Source organism: Lepisma saccharinum, chromosome 2 (assembly GCF_977018435.1).
Source record: "Lepisma saccharinum chromosome 2, izLepSacc3.1, whole genome shotgun sequence".
NCBI lineage: Eukaryota > Metazoa > Arthropoda > Insecta > Zygentoma > Lepismatidae > Lepisma > Lepisma saccharinum.
This window is the reverse complement of record NC_139230.1, coordinates 112,737,623-112,763,325: the sequence shown is the minus strand read 5'-3', so window position 1 is coordinate 112,763,325 and position 25,703 is coordinate 112,737,623. Positions and strand designations below refer to the sequence as shown.

The window sequence follows — 25,703 nt, the reverse complement described above, 5'->3', positions numbered from 1 at the left end:
TATTATTCACTATACCATTCCGCACAATCTGGCACAAAGAACATTTGTGTTGCAATTATTTCTGGATGAAATCGTATTTTTCCTCTACTAATACGAATTCTGCCGTAAGAGTTTTGAAAAAAGGCAAAAAATTTCATGATCGTATGGTAAGACATACACACGTATATATAAAAGGCATACATACCTAGGTAGTTTTGCATAAATAAAAGGAATTACATTGCGAAGTAGATACAAGGTTTGGTTGAACCACGTTATTTTCGTTGGGTAAAGTTGGGATCGATATCTGTGGTTTTGATGGCAGAACAATTGAATATGAAGAATTTAAACTGATACATACAAATATCTATGCGTTCTGCGAGATTAGGACCGAACAGGAATGTTACCAAGACAAGAGGCAGCTAAATATCATCTCGTTTCGTGAACGGGGAAATGTGTCTGGTTGCAGTACGTACAGTCTCAAGTTACATACACGACTCGTTCACGGTCTTGTTTCGAATCCTGAAATAGTATGTGCAAACATCTATGAAACCTTTTAATAATAATACAATAACTACGTGTATTCCGATGTTATTTATTATATTCATTCCTTTCAAAGTCTGTGAAGTGTTATTGTTTCTTTTCATTCATTTCATGTTACGATTAATTATTAGTTCGGAAGAGAAATGTCGAGAATACCCACACGACAACATTTTTGCTGCAGGTTTGTAGAGCGGACTTCATTGTTTCAGACTTCATAGCTATAACCCTCAACAGGAAAATAAGGTTGATTTTGTCACTGACACCTTTACCTTTGTTTCATTTGTTTTGGAATAAAATACTCGTTCGAAATCTATAATATACAAAACTTGGAGCCCAATCACCGCTTGATTTCAAGTACGCAACTAGACATCTAGAAACTGTGTAAGGCTGTGCAGGCACATCCTTCTCACTAGAAACTGAGGATTTAATATAAAAACTCAAAAATTGTACATGACAGTATGTTTACAAACGTATTTTTGTTCTTTACTTTTTTAAATAACTCTGGAAAAATATATGAAAATTAAAGTGCTTAATCATAAAGATTGAAAACGGAGGAATATAATGAACGTAGGACTCAAATGTTTATTTGTTTACCACCTTTCAACATGCAGTTCGAATGCCATTTTGCTCTATTGCAAATACACGCCTTCAACATATCAAGACCGCCCCAGTCAGGAAGCCCAAAACAATCCCCAAAACCCACTATTCAGAGAATAACTATGGCGGGGATACATTAGACGTTTAGTTACGACCAAAGAGTACAATGAGAAAAAAAGTTTGAGAATCGTTGCTCTAGAGTCACTACTTGCACAGAGACTTGTTTTCGTTCTCTTGCTCCAGAGATTCCCGGGACAGAGTGCAACCAGAAGCGGTCATAACACAAAGGTTGTGGGACTTGAAATGAAAGGAAGTTATAACAACACATGAATTCACGTGAAATTTCAATAATACATAATATCCACGGAGCATCCAGAGCCAGATCTAGACTCAGCTATAGGTCTAATACGCTGGGGTCTCAGAACCGCACAAATTATGGGTAGCAATATAACTAACTAACTAACTAACTCTCTAGCCTTTTTGAACCCGAAGGTTCATGGCTGTAAAAACACAGGTCTTCCATCTGTCCCTATCCTGAGCAAGATCTATATACTCTTCTCCATTCCTACCATTTTCCTTTAGGTCCATCTCAACATTATCCCTCCATCTTCGTCTTGGAATTCCTATTGGTCTCTTACCGTCAGGTTTCCCAACAAGAATCCTGTAAACACTTCTTTCCTCTCCCATACGTGCCACATGGCGTGCCTACCTAAGTCTTCTTGATTTAATCATTCTAATAATATCTGGACATGAATACAAATTATGTACTTCTAAATTATGTAACCTTCTCCAGTCACCTGTCTCCTCATCCTTCTTAGGCCCAAATATTTTCCTAAGGATCTTATTTTCAAATACTCTCAATTTATGTTCCTCTTTCAATGTAAGGGACCAAGTTTCGTATCCATATAATATTACAGACTAAATTACTGTTTTGTATATTTTAACTTTTAGTTTCTTAGATATTAAACGAGAAGACGAAAGTTTATGAAGAGAAACGTAACATGCATTTCCCGAATTAAGCCTGCTTATTATCTCCTCTTTAATATCATTTTCATTTGTTAACATTATTCCTAAGTACTTGAATTTGGAAACTGGTTCAAACGAGTTGTTATCAATAATTAGATTTTGATTATTACCTAACACTTGGTTTCGGCCTGTAAGCATATATTTAGATTTCTCTTTTCTAACTTTCAAACCTATCTCTTAGCTACTTTAAAAATTATTTTAGCATTATTCTTAATTGTATTTACATCATCCCCCAGGAAGTCTACATCATCTGCATATGCTAACAGCTGAGTCACACCGCTTAATTTGAGTCCTTCATTAGTTTCCTTTACCTTTCTAACAGCGTATTCTAAGGCAAAATTAAAGAGCAATGGAGATAATGCATCTCCTTGTTTTAACCCATCATGAATTGTAAATTTGTCGGACATATTAATATCCACATGAATTTTACTTTCTGTTTCACTAGTGCATACTTTTATCATATTAACAAGCTTCTTAGGTATTCCAAACTCGACTAATATATTATGTAATTTATCTCTTTTGACTGAATCATATTCTTTTTTAAAATCAATGAATAGCTGATGGATATTTTGATTATATTCCCACTTTTTCTCAAGTGTCTGTCTGATGTGAAAAATTTGATCTCTTGTTGTTGATCGTTTAAATCCACATTGATAATCACCTATAATTTCATTAGCACATGGGGTTGGTCTTGCTAAAAGAATGTTAGATAATATTTTATATGTTGTTGAGAGTAGAGAAATTCCCAATTCTTATTTACGTCTGTTTCATTTATATTTTCGTCATCATTTAAATCCTGCAAAATATCGAATCTATTTGACAGTTTAATCTGGTAATCTTCCTTAATTCTATCATCAGCAAATTTTCCTGTATTAAATTTTAGAGCTTTTGGATTTTGTTGCTTGTGATTTATCAAGGAGAGTTCATCTTAATTTAGCAATTACTAAATAATAGTCACTGGCACAGTCAGCACCTCTATGTGAACAAACGTCAATTATATTAGTGTACCTTATTTTATCAATGAGAATATGCTCTATCTGATTATGAGTTTTACCATCTAGAGAAGACCAGGTATATTTATGGATATCTTAATGTTTAAAAGTGGCACTTTTCACAATTAAATTCTTTGGGTAGCAATATGAATGATTTAATTTTAATGTCATTCCATAGTTTGCCTATAAACTGAAAATGAAGTCACACACAAATTCCACGTACACGAAGACTTTTTAAATCTTATTTCAGAAGTAGCTGTCATACCTTATAGAATTTGTTATGTTTAAATAACTTGAATTCAAAGAAAATCTTGCGCTGCACTTACCTTCCGATTTGCCGTTCTGAATTTATCCGGGTCGAAACCGTCTATTTTCGCCTGAAACGAAAAGTAGCATTATTACATACTTTACATAGTTAGATTTCACGTTATTTTCCTGAGAATAACTTTAAGTTTGCTATAGTTCAATTGTCAGTTTTCTAAACAGTGGGCCTGTTACTTATTTTTTTGCATATTGAGGTATTGTAGTAACATTACTTACTTATGTTGTTTTGTTGGCTCTCCCTATTATTTTTTTCCCTTATCAACTTTGATTCTCACGGCTTCAACTCAGCGAAGACTAATATATTGTATTTGTGGGTAGGAAAGCTTTTGATTCGTTGGAAGAAAAGCGTCAAAGAAGCGTGAAGAAGTGTCCGTGGTGTTGTTGGAGCCACTATTCCAGCATTAGTCTTGGCGACTGAGAAAAACAGGGACCCTTTCATCGTTTTCATACAGACTCATCACCAGGATCAGATTTATATGTAAATACATATTTTTGTGTGAAGCTGAAATCAGTTATATTTTGTATTACCTTTGCACATCATGTAGACTCGAATAATTCAGTTTTTGATTTCCATATTTGTACATATTTTAAGTTTTGGCTGATACTTTACATATTTTAGTTATTTTTACATATTATTTTCATATTTCAGAACATTTCTCAACATATACTCCATATTCGCGCAATAACAACATGTGCCCGTGAGACCGAAAGATTTCGATGAATTTCTTGCGAATAACCGACAAAATTTGAAATGCACTCCTATTACTTCTTGCGATATTGAATGCAATTTTAGTCAACATAAATCCACCTTAAGAGACAGCAGAAGGAAATTCACATTCAAACACTTACAAAAAAAATTGTTATTCATTATTTTGGAAACAGATAATAAAAACACATTTTGTGATGATCCACATTGAATGTCAATGTAAGCGTGTATTATTAAAAACGTAAACTTTTACAACTTTAAATCCATATTTAACTCCATATTTTGGTAAAAATATCTAAATATGTGCACATTAGCACATTTTTACTACATATAAATCCGTTCCCTGTGCTGACACTGCGTACGTGCAGAAACAATACAATGTTGTCCCCTCATAAATTTACGTCTTCAGACTCCAGATATTTCTTTCAACTAGTGGAACAGAGAGTATAGGTTTGGTTTCAGAACCAGTGAATTTTAATCGAACAAGCACGCTGGAATTGTTGATATTTGGAGCACAAGGGACAGGGGGAGGGGATCAACCAGCTAACTGTTGTATGTCCATCCACCCTTTTTTGACATAATCATTGCTTATACACATTATAGTGTTCTCGATGAATACGGGTCTCGCATGTTTTGCTTGCACTGGGACACAGAAAACTGCGCACTGAATGCCAGATCATGGCCACAATTATCCCCAGGGTTCCACTGTTACAAAGATCATGCGGTTTTACCTGCGAGTATTAAGTATACCAACTAAATGGATGAGTTCTACGTACATGGGTCTCCCAGATGGCGTAGTGGTAACTTCGTCGCCTTGTATTCAAGGGGTCCTGGGTTCGATACCCAGTGGAGGCACACAGTGGTTCTGATCCCACTTTAAACTGTAGGTTCAGTCCGGATTAGCCTTTCTGTGCATAAAGTAGACTTAAAAACAAATTCAATTAGTCAATCGAGTTTTATATGTAAAGCACATACATAGACATCTATTATATCAATAAATAAACATAAACACTATAAAAAGAAAATTAATTATCTAAACTCGACTTTGTTAACTTATTAACTTGCACACGTTGAAGTTTGCATTTTTTTCTAAAGTTCAGAAATTAGAACAGAACATGTGTATGGTAATATATTTTTTTTATGTTGTCATTACATAATGTTTCAACTGCTGCTGAGGGAAGTGAGGACGAACATTTTTCTGGAGTTCCTTTCTCCTTGTCACGTGCTCGATAGAATGTGCACATAGCTAAAAGCTGACTTCATGCATTGTTATCGATATGTTTACTGTGTGCATGAACTGATTGTGCTGAGTTTCCAGTTTTCCGTAAGTCTGACGTAAGCTTTTTTACATGCATTGTTTGTTCCCAGTGCTCTAATGACGCACGGTTTGACCATTCGCTTACCCTTCCTCAAGACTAGCCTGACTTGGGGGTAGAAAGATACAGAGCGCCAGGGCGCCTTAAAATTTTCACCTGGCGCCTGAATTTTCAAATTTATTTCATAAATAAGTATTTGAAGTTCGCTTATGGAAATTTCTATTCTTTCTTTTAAAAAAAAATAACGAGTACAGCAAGTGTTTTTTAATGTGTGTGTGTTTTCTGCATCACGTGTATCATTAAATCAGAATAATAAACATGCCATTAAAAAATTTAGCGATATGGTAGAGTCGGTCATATATTAGAATGTATTACATAGTTATTTATGCTATTACCTGCAGAGACTTCATTAGGGAGGACACTCTCGTGCAAGAATTAATAATTTTAAAACAATCTTGTATTAGTTAATAAATTAAATGTTTAATATCACATTTCAAAATGTGTAGCTTTATCTTAGTTGGATTCAAGGCTTTCTTAGCCCGTACTGAAAAAAAAGCTGTCTCCTGAAAAAAAATGGGGCTAGCACCTGAATTATTTTTATTTTTGTCTATCCCTGCCCCTGACTATTACTGAAGCTCAATAGTAACAGTTGCGATACTCTCTTTCTCTCTCTCTCTTCTTTTTTTTTTAAGTAATGAATGATTGTATTAAATTGGACTTACGTTTCAAGAATAGTCACAAGTTAGTACACTGTTGCTAATTACGTTTTACTTTTAACTAACTTGGAAACAGAGAAATGTTAAAACGATACTAATTAATATCCGTAAAGGTGATAATCTTTTGTTTTACTGATTCCGCAAGTTATTTATCGGGAAAGATTCTAATGTACTTTTGATATCACGGAAAGTTTGTTCGTCAATATCCTATTAAATACTATGTAACTCACATGGCTCCAGTGGTGTAGCAAGGGGTGGGCGAAGTGGGCGATCGCCCGGGGCCTCGCGCCTGAAAGGGCCCTGCGTCTCATGGGATTGATACGAAAAATATGAAGAAGAAAAGAACAGAAGTGGGGGGAAAAAGCTGGAAAAGGCTATTTTTTGGGGCAAAGAATTAAAACAATCTGTTTTTATTTGGCTTTAAATTCTAGTTAAACGTTATAATTTGAATGAATACGCCAAATCAAATCAGGAACGTAACATACAGGCGGGCTGGCCCTAAGACTAAGGGGCCCGAAAAAAGTAAAAAAAAAAAATGTCTGCGTAAGCCAGTGTGGTGCAGTCTCTCACAAATAATTACTCAATTATAAATGTAATTGAGTATAACCGTCTCCTCGTTGCATCATAGAAATAGTTTTCACAGCGCTATTGTTTCACAGTTGCGGACAAAATAAGAAGTGTATTCCATACATTTGACTTTTCGAACAACTAAGTTGGCACAGTGCGTGTATTTCATAAGTTTATCTAAAAATAAAGTTTCACGTCATGAAGTGTGAAAACATACGTGAATATTAGTAAAATATGCAATGAGTTAATTTCTTAAAGTCGCGTATTTATGAGCTTCGATTCTTGCATTTTCGCTACTCGACACGTAAGATATGATTTAATATAAAATAAGTTATTTCAAAACAAATTGACTTAATGAAAGAAAGTCTTCAAAGGAAACGTCATAGCATACTCAGGGTGAAGCACCATACCGCAAAAATTATCTAAGTTGGAAACGTCGTATTTATTTTGTGAAATAAATAACTTTTTATAGAGCTTTTATTCCCAGCTCTCTCTGTGTGTGAACTTGCAAATATATAAATTCACAGAATGAAATATAAGTTTGGAGCCTACTGGTAAAGATTGGCCTATTGCCAGAAATATTCAGAAACCGGATAGAGCCATGCAGTGGTGTAGCAACATATCGCGCGGCCCTGGGCGAGATTAGAATGCGAGGACCCATCCGTTCTTTAATCCTCGCTTGGTTACATGCATTTGACACCTTTCGTTAGTAACGGTAACGGGGGATTATTTGTCATCCCCAAATATGATACACATGCCAGTTCTTTCCCTAAGTATTAATATATGATTGCAATTTATTTAATTTTTACAATTTTGAAAGTAAAATTACACGGATCAAAATCCCTGTCATCACTGGCAAGTAAAGCGTGGAATCAACTACCTGTAAATTGCAGAAAGGAGAGAAATTTGGCCAAATTTAAACAACAGATTAGGACATTAATCTATGAATACTGACACTGTGCCTATTCTACCTCATTGCCTCCTTCATATAACGTAGCTGCAAAAAAATGTTTATTTTAGTCTATTTCTTATATTTTGCAATTATATAAATTTATAATATTCCATTTTATGTATACTTATAAACAAATAGCATAACTGTATATTAATTCATGTAGGGCAAAAATATGTTTTTGTAGTTCAGAATCAATGTAAAGAAAAATGTAAGCTTAATTGTAACCCTACTTTAATAATAATAATAAATTAGTAATAATAATAAATAAATAAATAAAATTGCTCAGTTAAACGAGGCCGGATTACGAACGGATCCATTCACTCCTCGGAGGAGAGTTTTCACATGTTCTCACAATTTCAGTTTCTCCGTCATCATCATCATAGAATTCATCCTTTTCTTTCAAAATTTGACACACAAAAGTAGCGAATTCATGGTCGGTCACCTTTTTGAATGGCATTTTGCATAAGCGTAGAACAAAATGTTCACATGCGTGGAAGGTAACAGGGGCGATACACCATCACAGAGGGTCGATTAGCACCAACACCGTTCTATCCAAGAACTCATTGCACCTACTAATGAAGGTCACTACAGAGGAAGATAACGCAATCGTGCTTGAAAATTTTCGCAGGAATACCAACATATCAACAAAAAGATAATTACTTTGGGGTGGTTAAAGGGTTAAATTTGAAATCTCAATGTGAATCGATACTAAATCTTCAGTGGTACGTCAGCAAATTATCGTATTTAAATAATAATAAATTACTGACGAATATGATATTTAATAATTTCGCTCATCCTAAAAATGTCTCTCTGTTTTCCTCGAGCTGAAATCTCAAGCTGTAGGAAGGAAGGATATTATCTGTTCACTCTTTGAGTTAAAAACAACGAAAGTAAATGCCTCACACTTGATTCGTGGCAGTTGCATGTAGTTTAGTATTATCATATTAAAATCGCGATTGCTTTTTATTCAAGAAAATAATGAATGGGTAAAATTGTTTAGGCAAGTTATCGTGATTTTTTACGTAAATATTTCACGTGAGAAATAAATTTCTTTTAGCGTGTCAAAATTGCACAATATTCATTAATTTCTCATAATGTACTTCAACATACAAAGAAATCAAGCGAAACAAAAAATACAACTATCTCACTTTGTCTGAATTCCAAAATAATGGCTCTTAATCCATTAAATAAAGAAGAGAAAGTAGTATTGAGGGATAAAGGTGCCTACAGTGGGAATACCTAAGAAGCTTGTTAATATGACAAAAAAGTAATGAAACAGAAAGTAAAATTTTTGTGTGTATTGATATGTCTGACAAATTTACAGTTCATGATAAGTTAAGACAGGAACATGCGTTATCTCCATTGCTCTTTATTTTTGCCTTAGAATATGCTGTTGGGAAGGTAAAGGAAAATAATGAAGGTCTAAAATTAGACGGTCTGACTCAGTTGTTAACATATGCAGATGATGTAGACTTATTAGGGGATGGTATAAATACAATTAAGAACAATGCTAAGATATTTTTAAAAGCGGCTAAAGCGATAGGTTTGGAAGTTAGCAGAGAGAAAACTAAATATATGCTTGCAGGCTGAAACCAAGTGTTATAGGTAATAATCAAAATTGTATTATTGATAACAACTCGTTTGAATCAGTTTCCAAATTCAATTACCTAGGAGTAATACTAACAAATGGAAATGATATTAAGAGGAAATAAAAAGCAGATTCAACTCAGAAAATGCGTGTTACTTCACAAACTTTTATCTTCTCGTATATTATCTAAGAAACTAAAAGTTAAAATATACAAAACAGTAATTTTACCTGTAGTATTATATGGATGTGAAACTTGGTCCCTTACATTAAAAGAGGAAAATAAATTAAGAGTATCTGAAAATACAATCCTTAGGAAAATATCTGGACCTAAATGGGATGAGGAGACAGGTGAGTGGAGAAGGTTACATAATTTTGAACTGCACAATATATATTTCTCTCCAGATATCATTAGATTTGATTGATTGATTTGGTGTTTTAAGTCCACTTTATGCACAGTAAGGCTAATCGGGACTGGACCTACAGTTTTAAAGTGGAATCCGAACCACTATGTGCCTCCACCGGGTATCGAACCCGGGACCCCTTGAATACAAAGCAACGACGCTACCACTGCGCCATCGAGGAGGCCCAGATATCATTAGAATAATTAAATCAAGAAAACTTTGGTGGGCAGGCCATGTGACACGAATGGCGGAGGAAAGAATAGTTTACAGGATCCTTATTGGGAGACCTGATGGTAAGAGACCTGTAGGAAGGCCAAGATGAAAATGGAGGGAGATGGACCTAAAGGAAATTGGCATGTATTGTATTGGAAAGGATTGTATTGATCTTGCTCAGTATAGGGACAGATGGAAGGCTTGTGTTGCTGCAGCCATGAACCTTCGGGTTTAAGAAGGCTAGAGAGTTAGTTATTCAGTTAGTATCTTCTGAACTACAGAAGGCCAAAAGCCTTCGCGCATCCTCCCTTCATCCGTTCTAAGGAAGCCTGCTGCACTCTACCTCCTTCCAGACACGAGTACGATGCACAGGACACGCTGTTCTGCACAGATCCTGTTACCTGTGGTCGCAGTATAAAACTCACAGAGACATGCAGTTATCACTCTTGCCATTCATAACGTGTGCTTGAAAATGTAGAATGATTTGTTATGGTTTGTTGAAGAAACCACTTTTGACAATTCAATGCTTTACGTTAAAACATACAGTAAATGCGCGTAATTCATATCTTCGGAACCACAACGAAAAAAAACATGCAGTTTTCACTGTAGTAATTCAATAACGTTTGTATTGAAACGTGCAATCTTTCGCAGGAGTCTGTGGAGTAACACAGCGCCCGCAAGTAACGATATACAGTAGAAGGGGAGACAGCGATTGGACCGACCCATGCAGTAGCCACTGCTGCATACGTCTGGTAGCTGCAGTCGCGTTGCCCCCTCCAGGCAACTTCTTTCCCTTTTACGCGTTTATTGGTCGAGTTCTTTCCACTACTTGCACAGAAGACTTGTTTTCGTTCGTTTGCTCCACAGACTCCTGGGACAGATTGTATGTTCGACATTCTGATTACAACCCTTCAACTTTAATCACTTATTTGAATTGATTACTCTGTCAGCAGAGGAATAAGCTTCTATTAGTATCTTTGAAGAGTTATTACTTTGTAAGTATTAAGAACCTTTCACTGTGTTTCATTGTGGTTTGTTTTACTCGTTTATTCTTTGAAAGAAAGAAAGCTGATTAGTTCTTACATTTAAAAAAAATTGAACCTAAAATGTAATCCTAATTCCATTTCTTTATGGTCTGTCCCAGGAATCTGTGGAGCTACACCACCCATAATGGAAGAGTAGGGAAGGAAGTGAATGGGCGGAGCAAAGCAGTGCGTGCTGCAGCAAAAGTCTGGTAGCCAAAGTCGCGTTGCCCCTTCCATGCAATTCCTTTACCTCTCACGCGTTCATTGGTCGAACCCTCTCAAGTCACTACCTGCTCAGAGTACTTGGCTTCGTTCGCTTGCTCCACAAACTTCTGGGACAGACTGTAGGGACCTCTCTTGCGCTCGTTAGTCGAAATTTTAACTTTTCTCCAAATTGGAGCTTTGTGTCCCGTCATACGCTGCTATGTGACATGTGGCTGTCTAGAGTCCGGACACACGCATATACAGACTTTTCTAAAATGCATTAGGTTCCAGGATATACCTACCCCTCCCACCTTTCTAAAATAAATCCACGTTGAGTCCAGTGTTGCTACATGTAGGGAAATTATCATTCCTGCAGTAATTCAAGCACAATTTCGGTGAAATTGAAATTTTAAAAGAAAAATTTGAAACTTTGAATGTATCAGGATTACATTTTAGGTTCAATTTTTTTTAAATGTAAGAACTAATCAGCTTTCTCTGTTTCAAAGAATAAACGAGCAATACAAACCACAATTTCAAAATATCAATTTCCCTTCAGAAAATCAAACTATTGAAATTGTTGTAATAACACGGCTACTTAATATCCCGTGATAATCTTTGTATTCCGTACTGTTAATGCCAGGTGTAAAATTTTATATCAACTTACTTCCTCAAACATCGAACCTAGGAACCCTTGATTACAAAGACCCAATATGTCATCGGTTGAGCCCTGTTAACGATCTATTAGTCCCTTTGTTTGCTTAGAAATATCCCCATTAGTTGTATTACATCCATCATACATGCGAACATTTTACTTCTTATTAAATGTAAGGTTATTCAAGGAAAGGTGCCCCACCTAAGAAACAAAGCACACACTTTTTCAGTCTACTGGTACGACCTCAAATTTGAGCCATTTCTTAAAACAATGCGTTTGGCCATCTCTCAAGGTGAGATGCCAAACATCCACCATAAAATAGACTAAACTAGTTTAAAATGGTGTTTGATTGTAAAGCCTGTACATTACCAAAATCAATATTATTGTTGAGTGAAAAGCAAAATATTTTGAAATCATTACATGATATTACATGAAAAAACTTGAAAAATTACATTTCACATTTACATTAACCATAAATTGTATTTCATTTGTTTACTTTGAATTGTTCATGATATTGTAAACACAAACTGACATGTCCGATATCACAGCATGTAAATGCAAAAAAGTGATTCATGGATGAAATAAATCATATCTTATCTTATTAACAAATTAGTTTTAAAAACAAATAGAAAATGGAAAACGTTTCCTAATAATCCAGTCCCTGTAATAGATGTCCGTAAAAATTTTAGTTATGATTTGTCTAACCAATGGAAGCTAGTAAAATACATGTAGGAGAGTCAAAAAAAACTTGGGTAGACATCACCATATTCTGGCCCGGGTGTTTTAGACGCCATTTTCCAAAATGGCAGACAGCGACAATAGTTTGCTTTCATTTCGGTCCTGAAACCGTTAAAGTCATAATTTTGGTGACTAAATATATGTTTTGAAGGGTGAGGAATCGAAAAAAATGGTTCCTGAAATTGTCTGATTGTTATTTTTTTTTGTCCAGATCCAACAAAACTGCCAGTCAAATCAAGGATATCTCAGAGTAATCTGATTCAACGAAGTAAACTACATACGAAAGGAATTACCATGTCAAAGGGTTTTACATTACAAGAGACCAGACAGCAAACCATGTTTTCATGAAAGTTTCAAAGTTAAAGAAGACCTGCTCTGTAATGAGAGCACTGAAAAGATACATGCTGAAAATGAATTTGCAATCACTTTAATTAAACATGGGATTCCTGAAGATACAACTGATGATCTAATTGTTTCAACATGGGCTGGATGTCATGCTTTGGTATGAACAGCTACACCACCTCTCATGCATGTGGGATTTCTTCCATTCATCTCCAGGCCAGTTACAGAACATGCTGCAGTTTTCTTATCATTGAAAAGTTTGCAGAATGTTTGCTCACACTTAAAACAATCAGCCTTACCAGTATTTTCAGATGAGGGTGTATTCCATATCATTGCTGATATTATGATGAGTAGCCCTTCTGAGTTTCCTGACATCATTACAATGCAGGGACGGCGACAGGGGTGGGCACGGGTGGGCAAGCGCCCACCCAAAAATTCCTGTGCCCACCCGATTGCCCACCCAATCAAATTCAATAAGTACATATACTTGGGGATATATGAATGATTCAATAAATTAGTGTATTCTGGTGTTCATAACATGTATATTTTACGTGTGAATATTATCTATGCTGAAGTGTTCATATATTATCAACCCATAGAAAGCCAATTTTGTCATTAAAAAGTGAAAGTAATTACTAGGGCTATTGAAACAAAAACTGTGATCAAATGAATACTTCCATGATTAAAAGCCGCTAGTAGGCTTAGGAGGCTCAAAATTATGCAGGGTATGATCAAAATTAGATCAGAATTTAGGATGAACTTGAGGACTGCAGCTCCACGCCTCCACATACGTATATAAATCCCTGCCTGGGTATGGTTAATAAATCTCCAAATAAACAAATAAAAACCTCATCTTAGCGTTACTTTCTTCAGCAACACAATAAATTATTTCGACTTTTTAATTATTATTAGAATAATTTAATCAAGAAGACTTAGATGGGCAGGCCATGTGACACGAATGGCAGAGGAAAGAATAGTTTACAGGATTCTTGTTGGGAAACCTGATGGTAAGAGACCAATAGGAAGGCCAAGACGAGGATGGAGGGATAACGTTGAGATGGACCTGAAAGAGATCGGTAAGGATGGGAAAGATTAGATTGATCTTGCCCCGGATAGGGACAGATGGAAGGCTTGTGTTGCTGCAGCCACAAACCTTCGGGTTTATGTATGATAGAGAGTATAATAAAAAGTAATGTAAAGTGCTCCCCTGTGCCCTGCACCACGCCATGAAGGCATATAGGGGGTGTGGAGTTAGGGCCCCATACTTTCTTGATCTCGGCCGAATCTGGAGGTGATGTGATCAGAGTATAATATAGTTTTAATTAGCTCTGCATTGAAATTCCAGAAGTGTCCCTTTTTTATTTCATTACAATTTTTATATACGTGTTATCTTCAAATATCAATATGGTATGCGAAATATCAACTTTATATTCGTTCTACTAATAAGTAGGAATCACAATAATCACTACAATACCTAAGTAAATAAATTTTAATAAACCAGTTATGTGTGGAAAAAGCTACAGAATTATTCAATTGCTAATGAGTGGCTCATCTTATTTAGAAATCCTCGTTCCACACATAAATTTTGCCATATGAATGAGCCGAAAATGTCGACAGAATCTGTATATGCAGCTGAAGTAAAGAAAATTAAAGTTATGTCACGAAGTATCCAGAAGACGATTTTGTTAAGTTTGTTTTTAAGCCCACTTTTATGCTCAGATAGGCTAATCGGGACTAAACCTACAGTTTAACGTGTAGTCCGAACCAGTGTGCATTGTGCTTCCACCAGAGGAGAGGGAGTCGAACACAGGACCTCTCTATTATAACGACAGCGTTATGCTATTGGGAAGAAAATATATACAGAAAGAACTCGCACCAAACGTGTCATTTTATCCCCACAGAAGATGCGTCCATTTTAAGAGGGTGATTGCCTGAGACAAATATTTGAGACTTTCGGAAAACAAGGTCATTGTTCACGTAATTAGCTGCCTTGATCCACTAATGAAACGCTGTGCAATTGAAACTACCACCTCAACTTTCTAAGAGGTATGAACTAATGAAACTCCATTTTTGGAAGAGTAAGTTGTGGTTGATTTATTTTATTTTAAGTCATTTCTCTGCTAATTTTGATAATCACGACGGTAAGGTTCAATGGTGATTAGATGAATGTAACGAAGGGGCGAAAACAAACACATGCTGAACCTCAAAATACAAACCCTCATAAATTATTACTTTGACAGTGGTTCCAGGCGCAAGGGACTCGTTGCCCTGAAAGAATAAAGTTTCCAAGGTATGCTGCACAGGATAGAGGTTGACATTCTAGTGTGTTCGAAATGGTCATGACATACAACCCAAGACATCTATGAAAAATAGATGAATTATTACTGGCACGGTGATCAACTTCGATGAATACCTTGTGTCCTAAATAATTTTGTTACCTCAAAAAATATGTTCATGTAACCATACGTGTATTGTTTCTCCCGCATTAACATGACTGTTCAGAAAAGGAATAGCAACTTAGCTAATAATCTCTTCAATTCTGAACAGATTTTTCAATCTTACTTGTGATATTTTGTCAAAATAGCCTTTCATTAGCCTAGGAATACTTCATGGACAATGAACAAAGAATTGGTTTTCCGTGCGTGTTTTAAATCATTCCTAATAAACGTTCATTTTAATCCAAATATTCAGTGGCGGCGATTAGAATGACCGGGAAGTGGGGAATGCAGTTCCCTCGCCACATTTTGCCACTTTTTGCCCCCGCACTATGGCCTCTTTATGCTACCAAGAAAACGTTGTTCTTGCCCCTCAAATGTTGGCACCCAATCGCCTCTACTACAAACATCCAGATAGATTTGTCAGTTGTATAAACCTTGAATGCTAACAAAAGTAACCCCCAAAGAGTAAGAAAAGTCTTTCAGTCAAAAACTCGTACGATGAAAATACTATGCTCAGGAACATGCATTTAAATTACGAGAAACTTCACGATTGTCTACCATCGCACTTTCTATCATTGTCGCCGAATACATAAAATGAAGCATGTGCCTTGTATTTGCAACGAAAGCTTAAACCTAATTCACATTTATTTCACTGTATTAACATGCATGGAAGAATGTGGTTAGAATGTATGGTTGCGCATGGGTAAACACTTCCTTGAAATGATTGTGTCCATCAGAGACAAAGGAAATGGAACAAGATGCGAGAATAGATAAGAAAATAATAAAGAGGAAAACAAGAAAAGGAAAGGAAAAAGAAGAAAGAGGAAAATCGGGAGTGTAAGAGAGAAGGAGATACATACATCTTACATACTATATATGGTCTTACATTTATACTGCCCACCCTAATTTATCAATATGGAGCTTCTGCCCAACCGGTCGAAAATTTCTGGCGCCGCCCCTGTTACAATGATTGGAAACTTCCATTGCGCAAAGGTCATCCGGCACATTATTGGAATATCTGTGTGGACTTATTGCAAAGGAAGCACTTATTGAGTGCAAAGTGTTTGGTGTTAAAACTGCAGAATCAGTAATGAATGGAAGTCATTATGTCAGATCGCTCAAGGGCTTACTGATTCTTGAAGAAGCTATATTGAAGATGAAATGGTCAGCATTTTGGAAATGTAACCCTAAAGAAAAATATCCTATTACCATTCAACAAGCCCAGAAATTGAAAATAAGTATTTCAACTAAGAATGTGAAAACAAGCCCAACAGAGTTTAATGAACTTTTAGCAACCTTAGCAGTTTTGTACAATGACTTTCAGAAATTTTCCAATGATTGTGCCACTAAGTTCGAAATGTGCCGATACTAGGATACATTCCTTTACCTTGTAAACTTGTTGAAATTTCTAATAGCGTATCACAGAGATGGCGATTGGAATAGCCACCTTCAAGCTATTCAGAACCTTCAACTTATATTCTGTGAATTTGACAGTATTAACTATTTAAGGAATACATCATGGTATCTGGAAAAATGCAATGGTTAGAGGAACAGCATCCTGAAGTCTATCAGAAATTTCAAACAGGCCATTTTGTAGTGAGGCAAACGAATCGGCATTTAGTGCTGTGTCACCGGCCATGAAATTGGAGCAAACTATCCAACGATCTCGAAAGAGCTCTAAAGGAATAATTGGACAAACAAAGCAACAAATGTGTGTCACTGAATGGGAGTTGGTATATCACGAGGTACTAGGAATAATCAACTGTTTCCGAGAAATACTTGGTGCTGATGATACCAGTTACAGTGAGGTAACTCTTCGTCCTGAATTATCAGGAAACTTGAGTTCCAAGATGTTAATGTTTGTGAATGCAGTATTTGAAGTTATGAACAGTAGAGGCAATCCATATGAAACATCCAGCCAGGGAGTCGTAACATAACGAAATGGAACGGTATTTTCAATTACGGTTTCCGTTACGTTACAACCAGAAACAGAATAACTTTTTTCGTGAACAGAAACGTTACCTCAGGTATATGAACATTACGTTACAGGTGTGCATAATGGTACCGAACCATAACTGATCTGTAAATCAGTAGGTCGTTAGGTGGCGCTTTAACGTTACATCCATCCGGCAACCAGTAACGTTACAGGGTAAGAAACAAGTTCGTCACGTATTGACTAGTAACTTTAGTGTGTGTGGAAAGTGATAGTAACGTTACAATTAACCAGTAACTTAATTGAGGTCACGACTGTTAAAACGTTACACTCCTTGCTTCAAAGCAACAACGTTATTGATAGCTGGTATCATACAGACGTTCCGATGTGCAATACCGTGTCCGATGCCGTGTTCCGGAGAGAATAACATAGGTCTCTTGTATAATTGTGCTCGTTACTTTTGTAACGTTACAGTTCTTTCCCTCCACAAAAGTCTGTTTCAAAAAAGTGATACACATATCCGTTACGAATAGCAAATACCGTTATCGAAGGCGTGTTCGAAGAAGCCTCATAATTGTGATCGGCAGCATAGTAACATTACAGTATTTTGACATTTTGAAAGTCATTAAATTATAATACGTATTTTCGTTTTGGATGTCAGTAAAAAAAATGAAATTGTAAAACAAAACGTTTGAAAACATCCGTGAACAAGATTCGGCGTGACAGAAATTCTGGTTATTGGAATTTACTGATTAACTATGTCCCATATATTTATCACAAATATATTTATTTTCTGCATACTAAATCACTTTACGTGGATTTGTTCTAATTTGATTATCTATGCAAGATGAATTTTAACATGTGCGTTCACTTTATACGATAGGAAAACAAACGTGTGTTGTAAGAAAACGTTTATGTATATCTTTCTCTCTCTCTCTCTCTCTCTCTCTCTCTCTCTCTCTCTCTCTCTCTCTCTCTCTCTCTCTTTCAGTTTACATGTGTTACATCAATTAAAAAAATACAGTATCTTTGGCGATGAGAATGATTCGTGCTTAGATTAAGTTGCTGAAGGACGAAACATAAAGGACCAACCAAAGAATCATCTGCGTTACGCGTTCATCCACGTAAGCGAGAGGCAAGCTTTTTCCTATCGGAAGACGAAAAATAATTGCTTGCTGCACGACCTTCATAAGGCGAACTGAACCACAAGGAAAGAAACCTGTGCTACAGCGCCTTGAATAACGTAGTGTGGAAAACGACCCAAGATACTGGTTCCCCGAGACGATGACAAGTAGATGGCAGTGCGATCGACCCAGGTGCTAATTTTGTTATGAAAGTAATGCGGCTTAGTTAGTTTTTGGAATATATTGTGTAGATTTGTTTCTCTAGAAAGGCGGTAAGTGAATTGATGGAAACAGTTATATTTGTGGAGTGATTTGCAGTCACGAAATGACATTAATGTGGAAAGAAAAGTAAAATAAAATTAATAAATAAATAGCATGCGTAACACAAGAAGAAACATCGCAATGTGATTCCGGACGTCAGGTCTTGGGCTGTGTACTAGAGTTTTATTTTTCTATGTTATTAGAATATAAATAGTATCCTGAGAGATATTTCATACCAAGGCGACAAACCACAAGTGTCGCTTGGAAGCGAGCAGTCCGTAATCAATGCAGCCTTTCGAACCGTAGGGACACAAGCTCTGACTGCACAGTTTCCTCAAGGAGATTTTACACCAAAGCGACACGCGACAAACGATACGAGGATTTCACACCAAAGCGACACAGGTCCTTCGGTCCAAGGCAACTTTCACACCGAAGCGACACATGTTGCTTGGAAACGAGCCAATCAAGAGCAACATTTCACATCGTAACGGCATGACGGGAAGCACAGGCCAGCGTTCGGTTGGTGAAATCCTCAAGCGATAAGTGTCGCGTGCCGCTTGTCGCTTTGGTGCGCAATCTCACTAAAGCAAGACACTCATTGCATCGCGTATGCGCGAACAACAAACCACGGCAACATGTGGCAAGCTATTGAGGAAATGGCCCAGTTTGAGCGACGCAGAAGCGACAAAGCGACACGTGTGGCTTATCATGTCGCCTAGATCTGTAGTTGTAATGTGCGGTTTATCGTGTCGCCTATCTGTTGTTCGCAAACAACGCTTGCTAATAGACTGAAGGCACCATGTCGCTTGTCACTTAGTTGGGAACTCCCCCTGTAGCGCGTCGCTTCGGTCTCAGCACCTTCCTTTAAGGAGCTTTCCGACCGAAGTAACAAGTAGCACGCGAATACGCCATATGAACGTGTCGTTTGCTGTTTGGACCGTCATGTGCAATGAATGCTATTTTACAGTCTGGAAGTGTGTGTCACTAGTGTGAACATCCCGCGTCGCTTGTCCCATTGGTTTGAAAGTTGCCTTACACTCATGTCGATGGCACTAAGAAAGTTTTGTGGGGTTCCCCTTGTCGTTTCATGCAATCATCATTATCATCATCGCCGCGATTAGTTTAAAGCGGAAGAAAAGAGACAGTAAATATCAAAAGTACAAATGCTTCAGTGTGTATATCTTTAAAAGAAATGATGATGATGATAATAATAACGAACCTAATTCATACACAAAAATTTAGTTGCCAAGAGCATTCCACGCGTATTTTTTCTCCCGTATTATTAACGAAAGTATGACGATAAGGACGTGGTCGACTGTCTAGAATGTTCGTTAATATCTTCGCGACCACTGTACCAAAGATCATAGCAATTATCACATTCATAGAAATGCTTCATGTAAAAGAATCAGACGTTGCAGCGAAAACTCCATTTACTTCCATTATAAGCAGTCGAACACCAAGCACCGGGGTCAACACCAGCGCCTCTAGCGGATCATTTTCGAGTGGAACCATCCAGAGCGCGCAGAAGCATGCCGTTTTCCACACTACGTTATTCTAGGCGCTGTACCTGTGCAGACCCGCGACTCATGTGCACTGTACTACCGCGTGGAGGGGAGGGGGAGAGTTGACCGTTCTTCCTTATGGGCCGAGCTGAAGAGTAGAAGGGAAGCTGCGCGGGGACTTTTCGTCCAAGGTTTTTTCCCTTGTGTTTGCTCGTAGCAGCAGCACCACGCAAAATCGAAAAATCTGAATCCTGAAACTTTGTACACGTGACCTTCGGTCATGAAGCAGCCGAGTAGACAACGCCCTGGGGCGATATGAAAGGCACTTTTAGCAAGTAGAAACTACGTAGAAACGAAACGTTAGATGGAATTGTTGTACGAAACAAACGAAACCGCGTTTGCGCAACTGGTTTGTGGCTAGACAGGGCCATTGGACTCTCAAGAAGGCAAGAATTGTATGGGAAGTGATTCTCAAAACAGTATATGTTATCATTTACAAGGGCCCTCATCGGCTTACAATTTTGAAAATTACTTTCAGTAATTCTTGTCTTCTTTGACAGGAGGTTCATTAAACTTTTTGGTGTAGAAACAGACAGAGCGCCCACCTACCACGTTTGAAAGAAGAGCATAGGCAGACATGAAAGTAATTTTCAAGTACGTAAGGACGACAGTCGACGTGAACATTGAGCAACGTGTGACTGAGAAATACAATCGTAACAAAGGACAGGATTCTTCAAGAAACAGTAATTTTATAAAACTTCCTATCATTAACTCAGTTCATCCTTTTATACTCTTTTATTTGTTATACTTTTGTATTATTCTTGTTTTATATCGCTTTTCTGCCACTTGTAGATAATCGCGACGATGAAGATGAATGATGATCATATTAAATCTATGAAGGGATGCTTACAAAAAAAAAAACAGCCATGCCCAGGTCGAACTTGAAATGTTTGGTACCGAGTGTATGAGTGGACCACTCAACGACTTCGGTCTTCGAGGCTACGGTTTCAGTTGCAACATGCAGTATAATTACGTTTCTACTACTACTACTTAAAAAGCCCCCTTGATACATGAGATACTACAAATAATTTTCAGGCATACCTTCGAATTTTGATTGCCTGGCACTTTTTTAAACTAAGTAATGAAGTGACGTTTATATTCATATTGGGCCTACGACTAGCTCGAACTAAAAACTCTTGTGAAATACTGTGTATATGTTATCCTGGTGAAGTGAGAAACTTCATATTTTGCTAAGAAAATATGCATGAAAAATTATATGTGTAGCTACTACTTGAAGAATTCAAATTATTATGATGGAATTTCAACTTACGTATACTCTGCATATAACGTGGTATATAGTTATCGCAGAGGAGTTTTTGTCTCGCAGTCAATTTATTTCTAGTTGAGGAACTCGAGAGTAAGTTGGAAATATTTAATACCCACGTTGTGGTGTGCCGTGCGATTAATCAGAATTGGAGTGAGAGAAATCTGTAGTTAAGGTCATTCAACACGTCAATTTGTAACTGTGAATGCAAGTTTTCTTTGATTTAGCGGGAAATCAGTCTGCTATTGTTGTAAGTAATAAATTGAAACACATATATTTTCTGCTCGAGTAGGAATCCACAGCCCTTATGCAATCAATCAGTTTCTGTGTTTGAAACGTCTGTCTAGGAAAGCTACATACAATTTGCTTTTAATAACAGCAGCTTCAAAATAACCTATCCATTCTTGTCTTGCAAAGTAATGTTTGATTTTGATTTGTTATATTTAACTTTGGTTTTCTGCCACTTTTGGCTAATCGCGAAGACGAGGATGGGTGATGCAATGACAAAATTGATGAAAGGACATCACGAAGAAAATAATGAAAACAATACACAGGCTGGGATCTGAACTCGGGACCTGTGGTGTCGCATTGTTCATGAAATAAAAACATAACATGTACAGTGGCTCACATTAGTAATCGAATATGTAGCATTTTGCTGCATTTCTTCACAATATTTCAAAATTAACAACATGTACATAAATATAAACGATAGTGAAATATTTATAGGCATTTATTAAAACTATATTCCCTGTTACATTTTTTCTTTTTTAATTTTGGGTGCGTCAGCACTTAGGCTATTTTGCAACCGCCACGTTATACGGGGTGCAGCACCTTACCATAACAAATAACGTAACTGTAATATCGAATAACTGAAATATTAAAATATTCTGACTTAGGTTAAAAGCTGAGGCTCTAAAGGGGCACTCAGCACACATGACAAAAACAGAACACACAGAATTATACTGGCCATAGGGTCAGTCGCCAGAGCCTCATTAGTCTGCAAAGAGCAGTCCAGGGTGTACTACGTGGAATGAAGTTGACGATTGGATGTACTACGTGGAAGGTCACCCCTTACACCCCTGTTACGGTTTCAAATCTGAAAATAGTTATTTATGTTTGGGTGTGAAAGAAGAGATCACTTTAATATTCAGACAAATCGTGAAAGCCTTCTGTTTCTGTTAAGCTACGTTTCCATTCAGACAAGTTCCAGACTCATGACGTGCAACATGTGCCGGCGCATGTTGCGCGTCATTTAGTGTACTCGTACTGCTTCCAATTCAAAACTACTTCTTCAAAATACGTCCGCAACAACACTGGAATGCAGGATCGCAGTGTAGCGTTGTGAACTGCTTTAGAGTAGTCAGTGTTTCTTCTCTTGTATTGTAATAATTTGGTGGTGATTTAACTTGGGTAAAGATGAACAATAAAGCTATGGCGGGTTTTGTGGTTATGGCAGGCGCGTATCATGAATTTCTAAAAAAAAAAAAAAAAAAAAAAAAAAAGAGGCGAAAACAACCTAGATGGTGGATTAGAAGTTTGCTAGCAAAAAATTAACTCGTTGATGAGAGACTTACGTCTTCAAAGTGGATACAAAAATTTTGTAAGAATGACTGCAAGTGTTCTTGCATTGTTATTAAATCTTGTTGGACCACAGATTGTAGTCGCGTCGTGTGTTTCTACTCTAGTTCGTATGCCCGTGCCCCAGGAACTTGTTGCAGGCTGTTTCCATTGTCCGCCGCGCACGTTGTGCGTCTTAATCGTTTGGGGCAATTTTGTCCCCGGCACTTGCGCCGCGGCATGTTGCACACAGTTTCCATTTCAACAAATGCTTGGCACATGCAGCGTCGCATGCCGCGTGTCATGTTGCGCGGTAAAATTTGTGGTCATAGAAACGAGACTTTACATAGTTCTTTTATCGGTCAACTACAGTGCGGGGAAGAAACAATTCATGCTATTTCCTAACTACGTCTGTTACCAGTAGCTCCATTGCCCCTGACTGAAGTACGAGAAAAATGGGTAACAAAAACAAAAATACAACATTTGACGAACTGCAGCTATTTATTTTTACCTAACGAAAGGGTGCAGGTACAGGGAAATTTAAAATGTTAAGTACATGTAAGAGTACCGTGGGTGACGCAATAAAACGTAATGAAAAGGAAAATGAGGTAGATTCCGTATCTCATAAAATTCGACCAAGAGAAATAGGAGAACGAAATGAACGAGCTTCAGTATGAAAAATCAAGACCCTTTCCTCACCCCCACCCCCTTCCCAAACCAAGGGCTCCGAAAGCAGCTGTGCAACTTGGAACAGGCACTGGGACTGCTGTAAGGTTCAGTAGCGTTTCGTCCGAAAGCGAAATTCCTAGAAAAATGCTACAGTTCGTCCGCGACGGTTTAATGAGTTGCATTTCGCCCGAGCCTGGCTGATGATGAGTCACACCTTGACTAACCGGTGGCAGCAGTGGAATTGGTGACTAGGATACCTCAGTTAACAACTTTTAAAACTACATTGCATAGACAGCGGAGTATAGCGCAGGGAGTGCAGACTCAGTCAAATCGTCGAGAGAGGGGTCCCGGGTTCGATACCCGGTGGAGGCACAAGTGGTTGGGATCCCACTTTAAATTGTAGGTCCAGTCCCGATTAGCCTTACTGTGCATAAAGGGGACTTAAAACAACAAATAAAATCGTTGAGAGGAAGTGAACTTGGATCCAGAAATTTTAGTCATGGCAGTCAACACTACTACTTCTAAGCAGCTCCCATAAGTGACTGAGGTTAGAATGAAAGTTTGTCTTGTTTTAAGTTCACTTGTATGCACAGATAGGCTAATTGGGAGTGGGCCTACAGTTTAAAGTGGAATTCGAATCACTGTGCCTTCACCAGGAATCGAACCCGGCTAGAATGCAAGTGGTTTCTCATACTCAGATGGGAAGTTGTTTATGTTATTGTTTCACATACTTTGTAGGTAGTCACATGTGGTCTGAGAAACAGAAAAGTCACACATAGCCTACGCATAATTCTCTCGAGGCAGTTTGTTGCAAGAACTTTGCTTGCAGGCCACGGACAATAACTTTCATGGGTAAAAAAGTGTAGCTTTCCTGACGAAGTGTTCTCGACTTGCGAGCCAGCTTAAATCGGCGTTAGCGTCCAATGTTTCGAGCGCATACATTGCTCCCATCATAAGGTAGAGAGCATCCTGCTTAGAGCAATGTATGCGCTCCAAACGTTGGACGCTAACGCCGATAAAAACCTGGCTCGCAAGCCGAGAATACTGTTCGAATCTCCACAGGCATATAATAAGAATGTATCATACCCAAATGGCACATCTGGCGTGATACCTAACGTGCCAAATTTTGGAAAATAGGGGCTGATAGCGTGTGTGAGAACCAGAGCGACTTAACTCTAATTTATCAAATTAATAGGAGAGGAAATAATGTATTCTTAGGAATATGACTCTTAAACGTGACTCCGCCTTACAGATAAGCATTAGAAGTGGAAAATGTCGATTTACTCCAAATACTCTTCAGAGGATTTTTTTTAACGAAACTGAAAACAGCATTATTGTAGTTACGTTCCTCTGATTCCCGTAGGACGATAGGTGAAATACATTTCATGAGTAATGTTTGAAAGAAGTTGTGTTAAGATGTCAAACATGTAGCCGACAGCCATGCTGTATGAAGAAAGCATATAGGATAAGCTCCAATCACACTTAATCTAGGCTCACAACAAAGATAGCGGCTGAGTGACCTAGCGTAATGAAAGGCAAAGAAAACAGTTAATCATTGGAAGAAACAATTAGTTTCATGTTTAAGATCATTCTATCAATTAACGCAGTTGCTTATAAAAATAGAAAATGGTCCAAAATGCTTCAAAGTAATTGAAAATATGAGACCTTGCGGATACGAAGGGCGAACTCAACAAAGTGCATTGTGATGGAAATGCGTTTCAAGTTGCCAGGCACAGTGCAAACTCCATAAAATCTTTGAAAATCACGCATGAAACATTCCGATCTACTGTTACCAAGTTTTTGTGGAGCTCGAACTGTGCCTGACAACTTGAAACGCATTTCCCTCACAATGCACTTTGTTGAGTTCGCCCTTCGTATCCGCAATGCTTTATATCGTCTCTAGGAAAAACCTAGAAAATTAATACGCTCATTCAAATTTAAAACATTTATTTGCATACTAAATAGAAAGCATTTTCACCAGATACTTGAAATTAGTATGAGAAAATCTAAAATAAGA

General features: G+C 37.4%; 1 protein-coding gene across 1 annotated transcript in view; it reads right to left on the bottom strand.

The window, feature by feature from the left end:
• The window catches only part of LOC145984474 (uncharacterized), a 224,808-nt gene that overhangs the window by 65,498 nt on the left and 133,607 nt on the right, over positions 1-25,703 (bottom strand). The window contains exon 2 of the mRNA XM_083118133.1: positions 3,461-3,511. Within this exon, the coding sequence (XP_082974259.1) occupies positions 3,461-3,511 (51 nt within the window). The remainder of the gene's footprint in view (positions 1-3,460; positions 3,512-25,703) is intronic.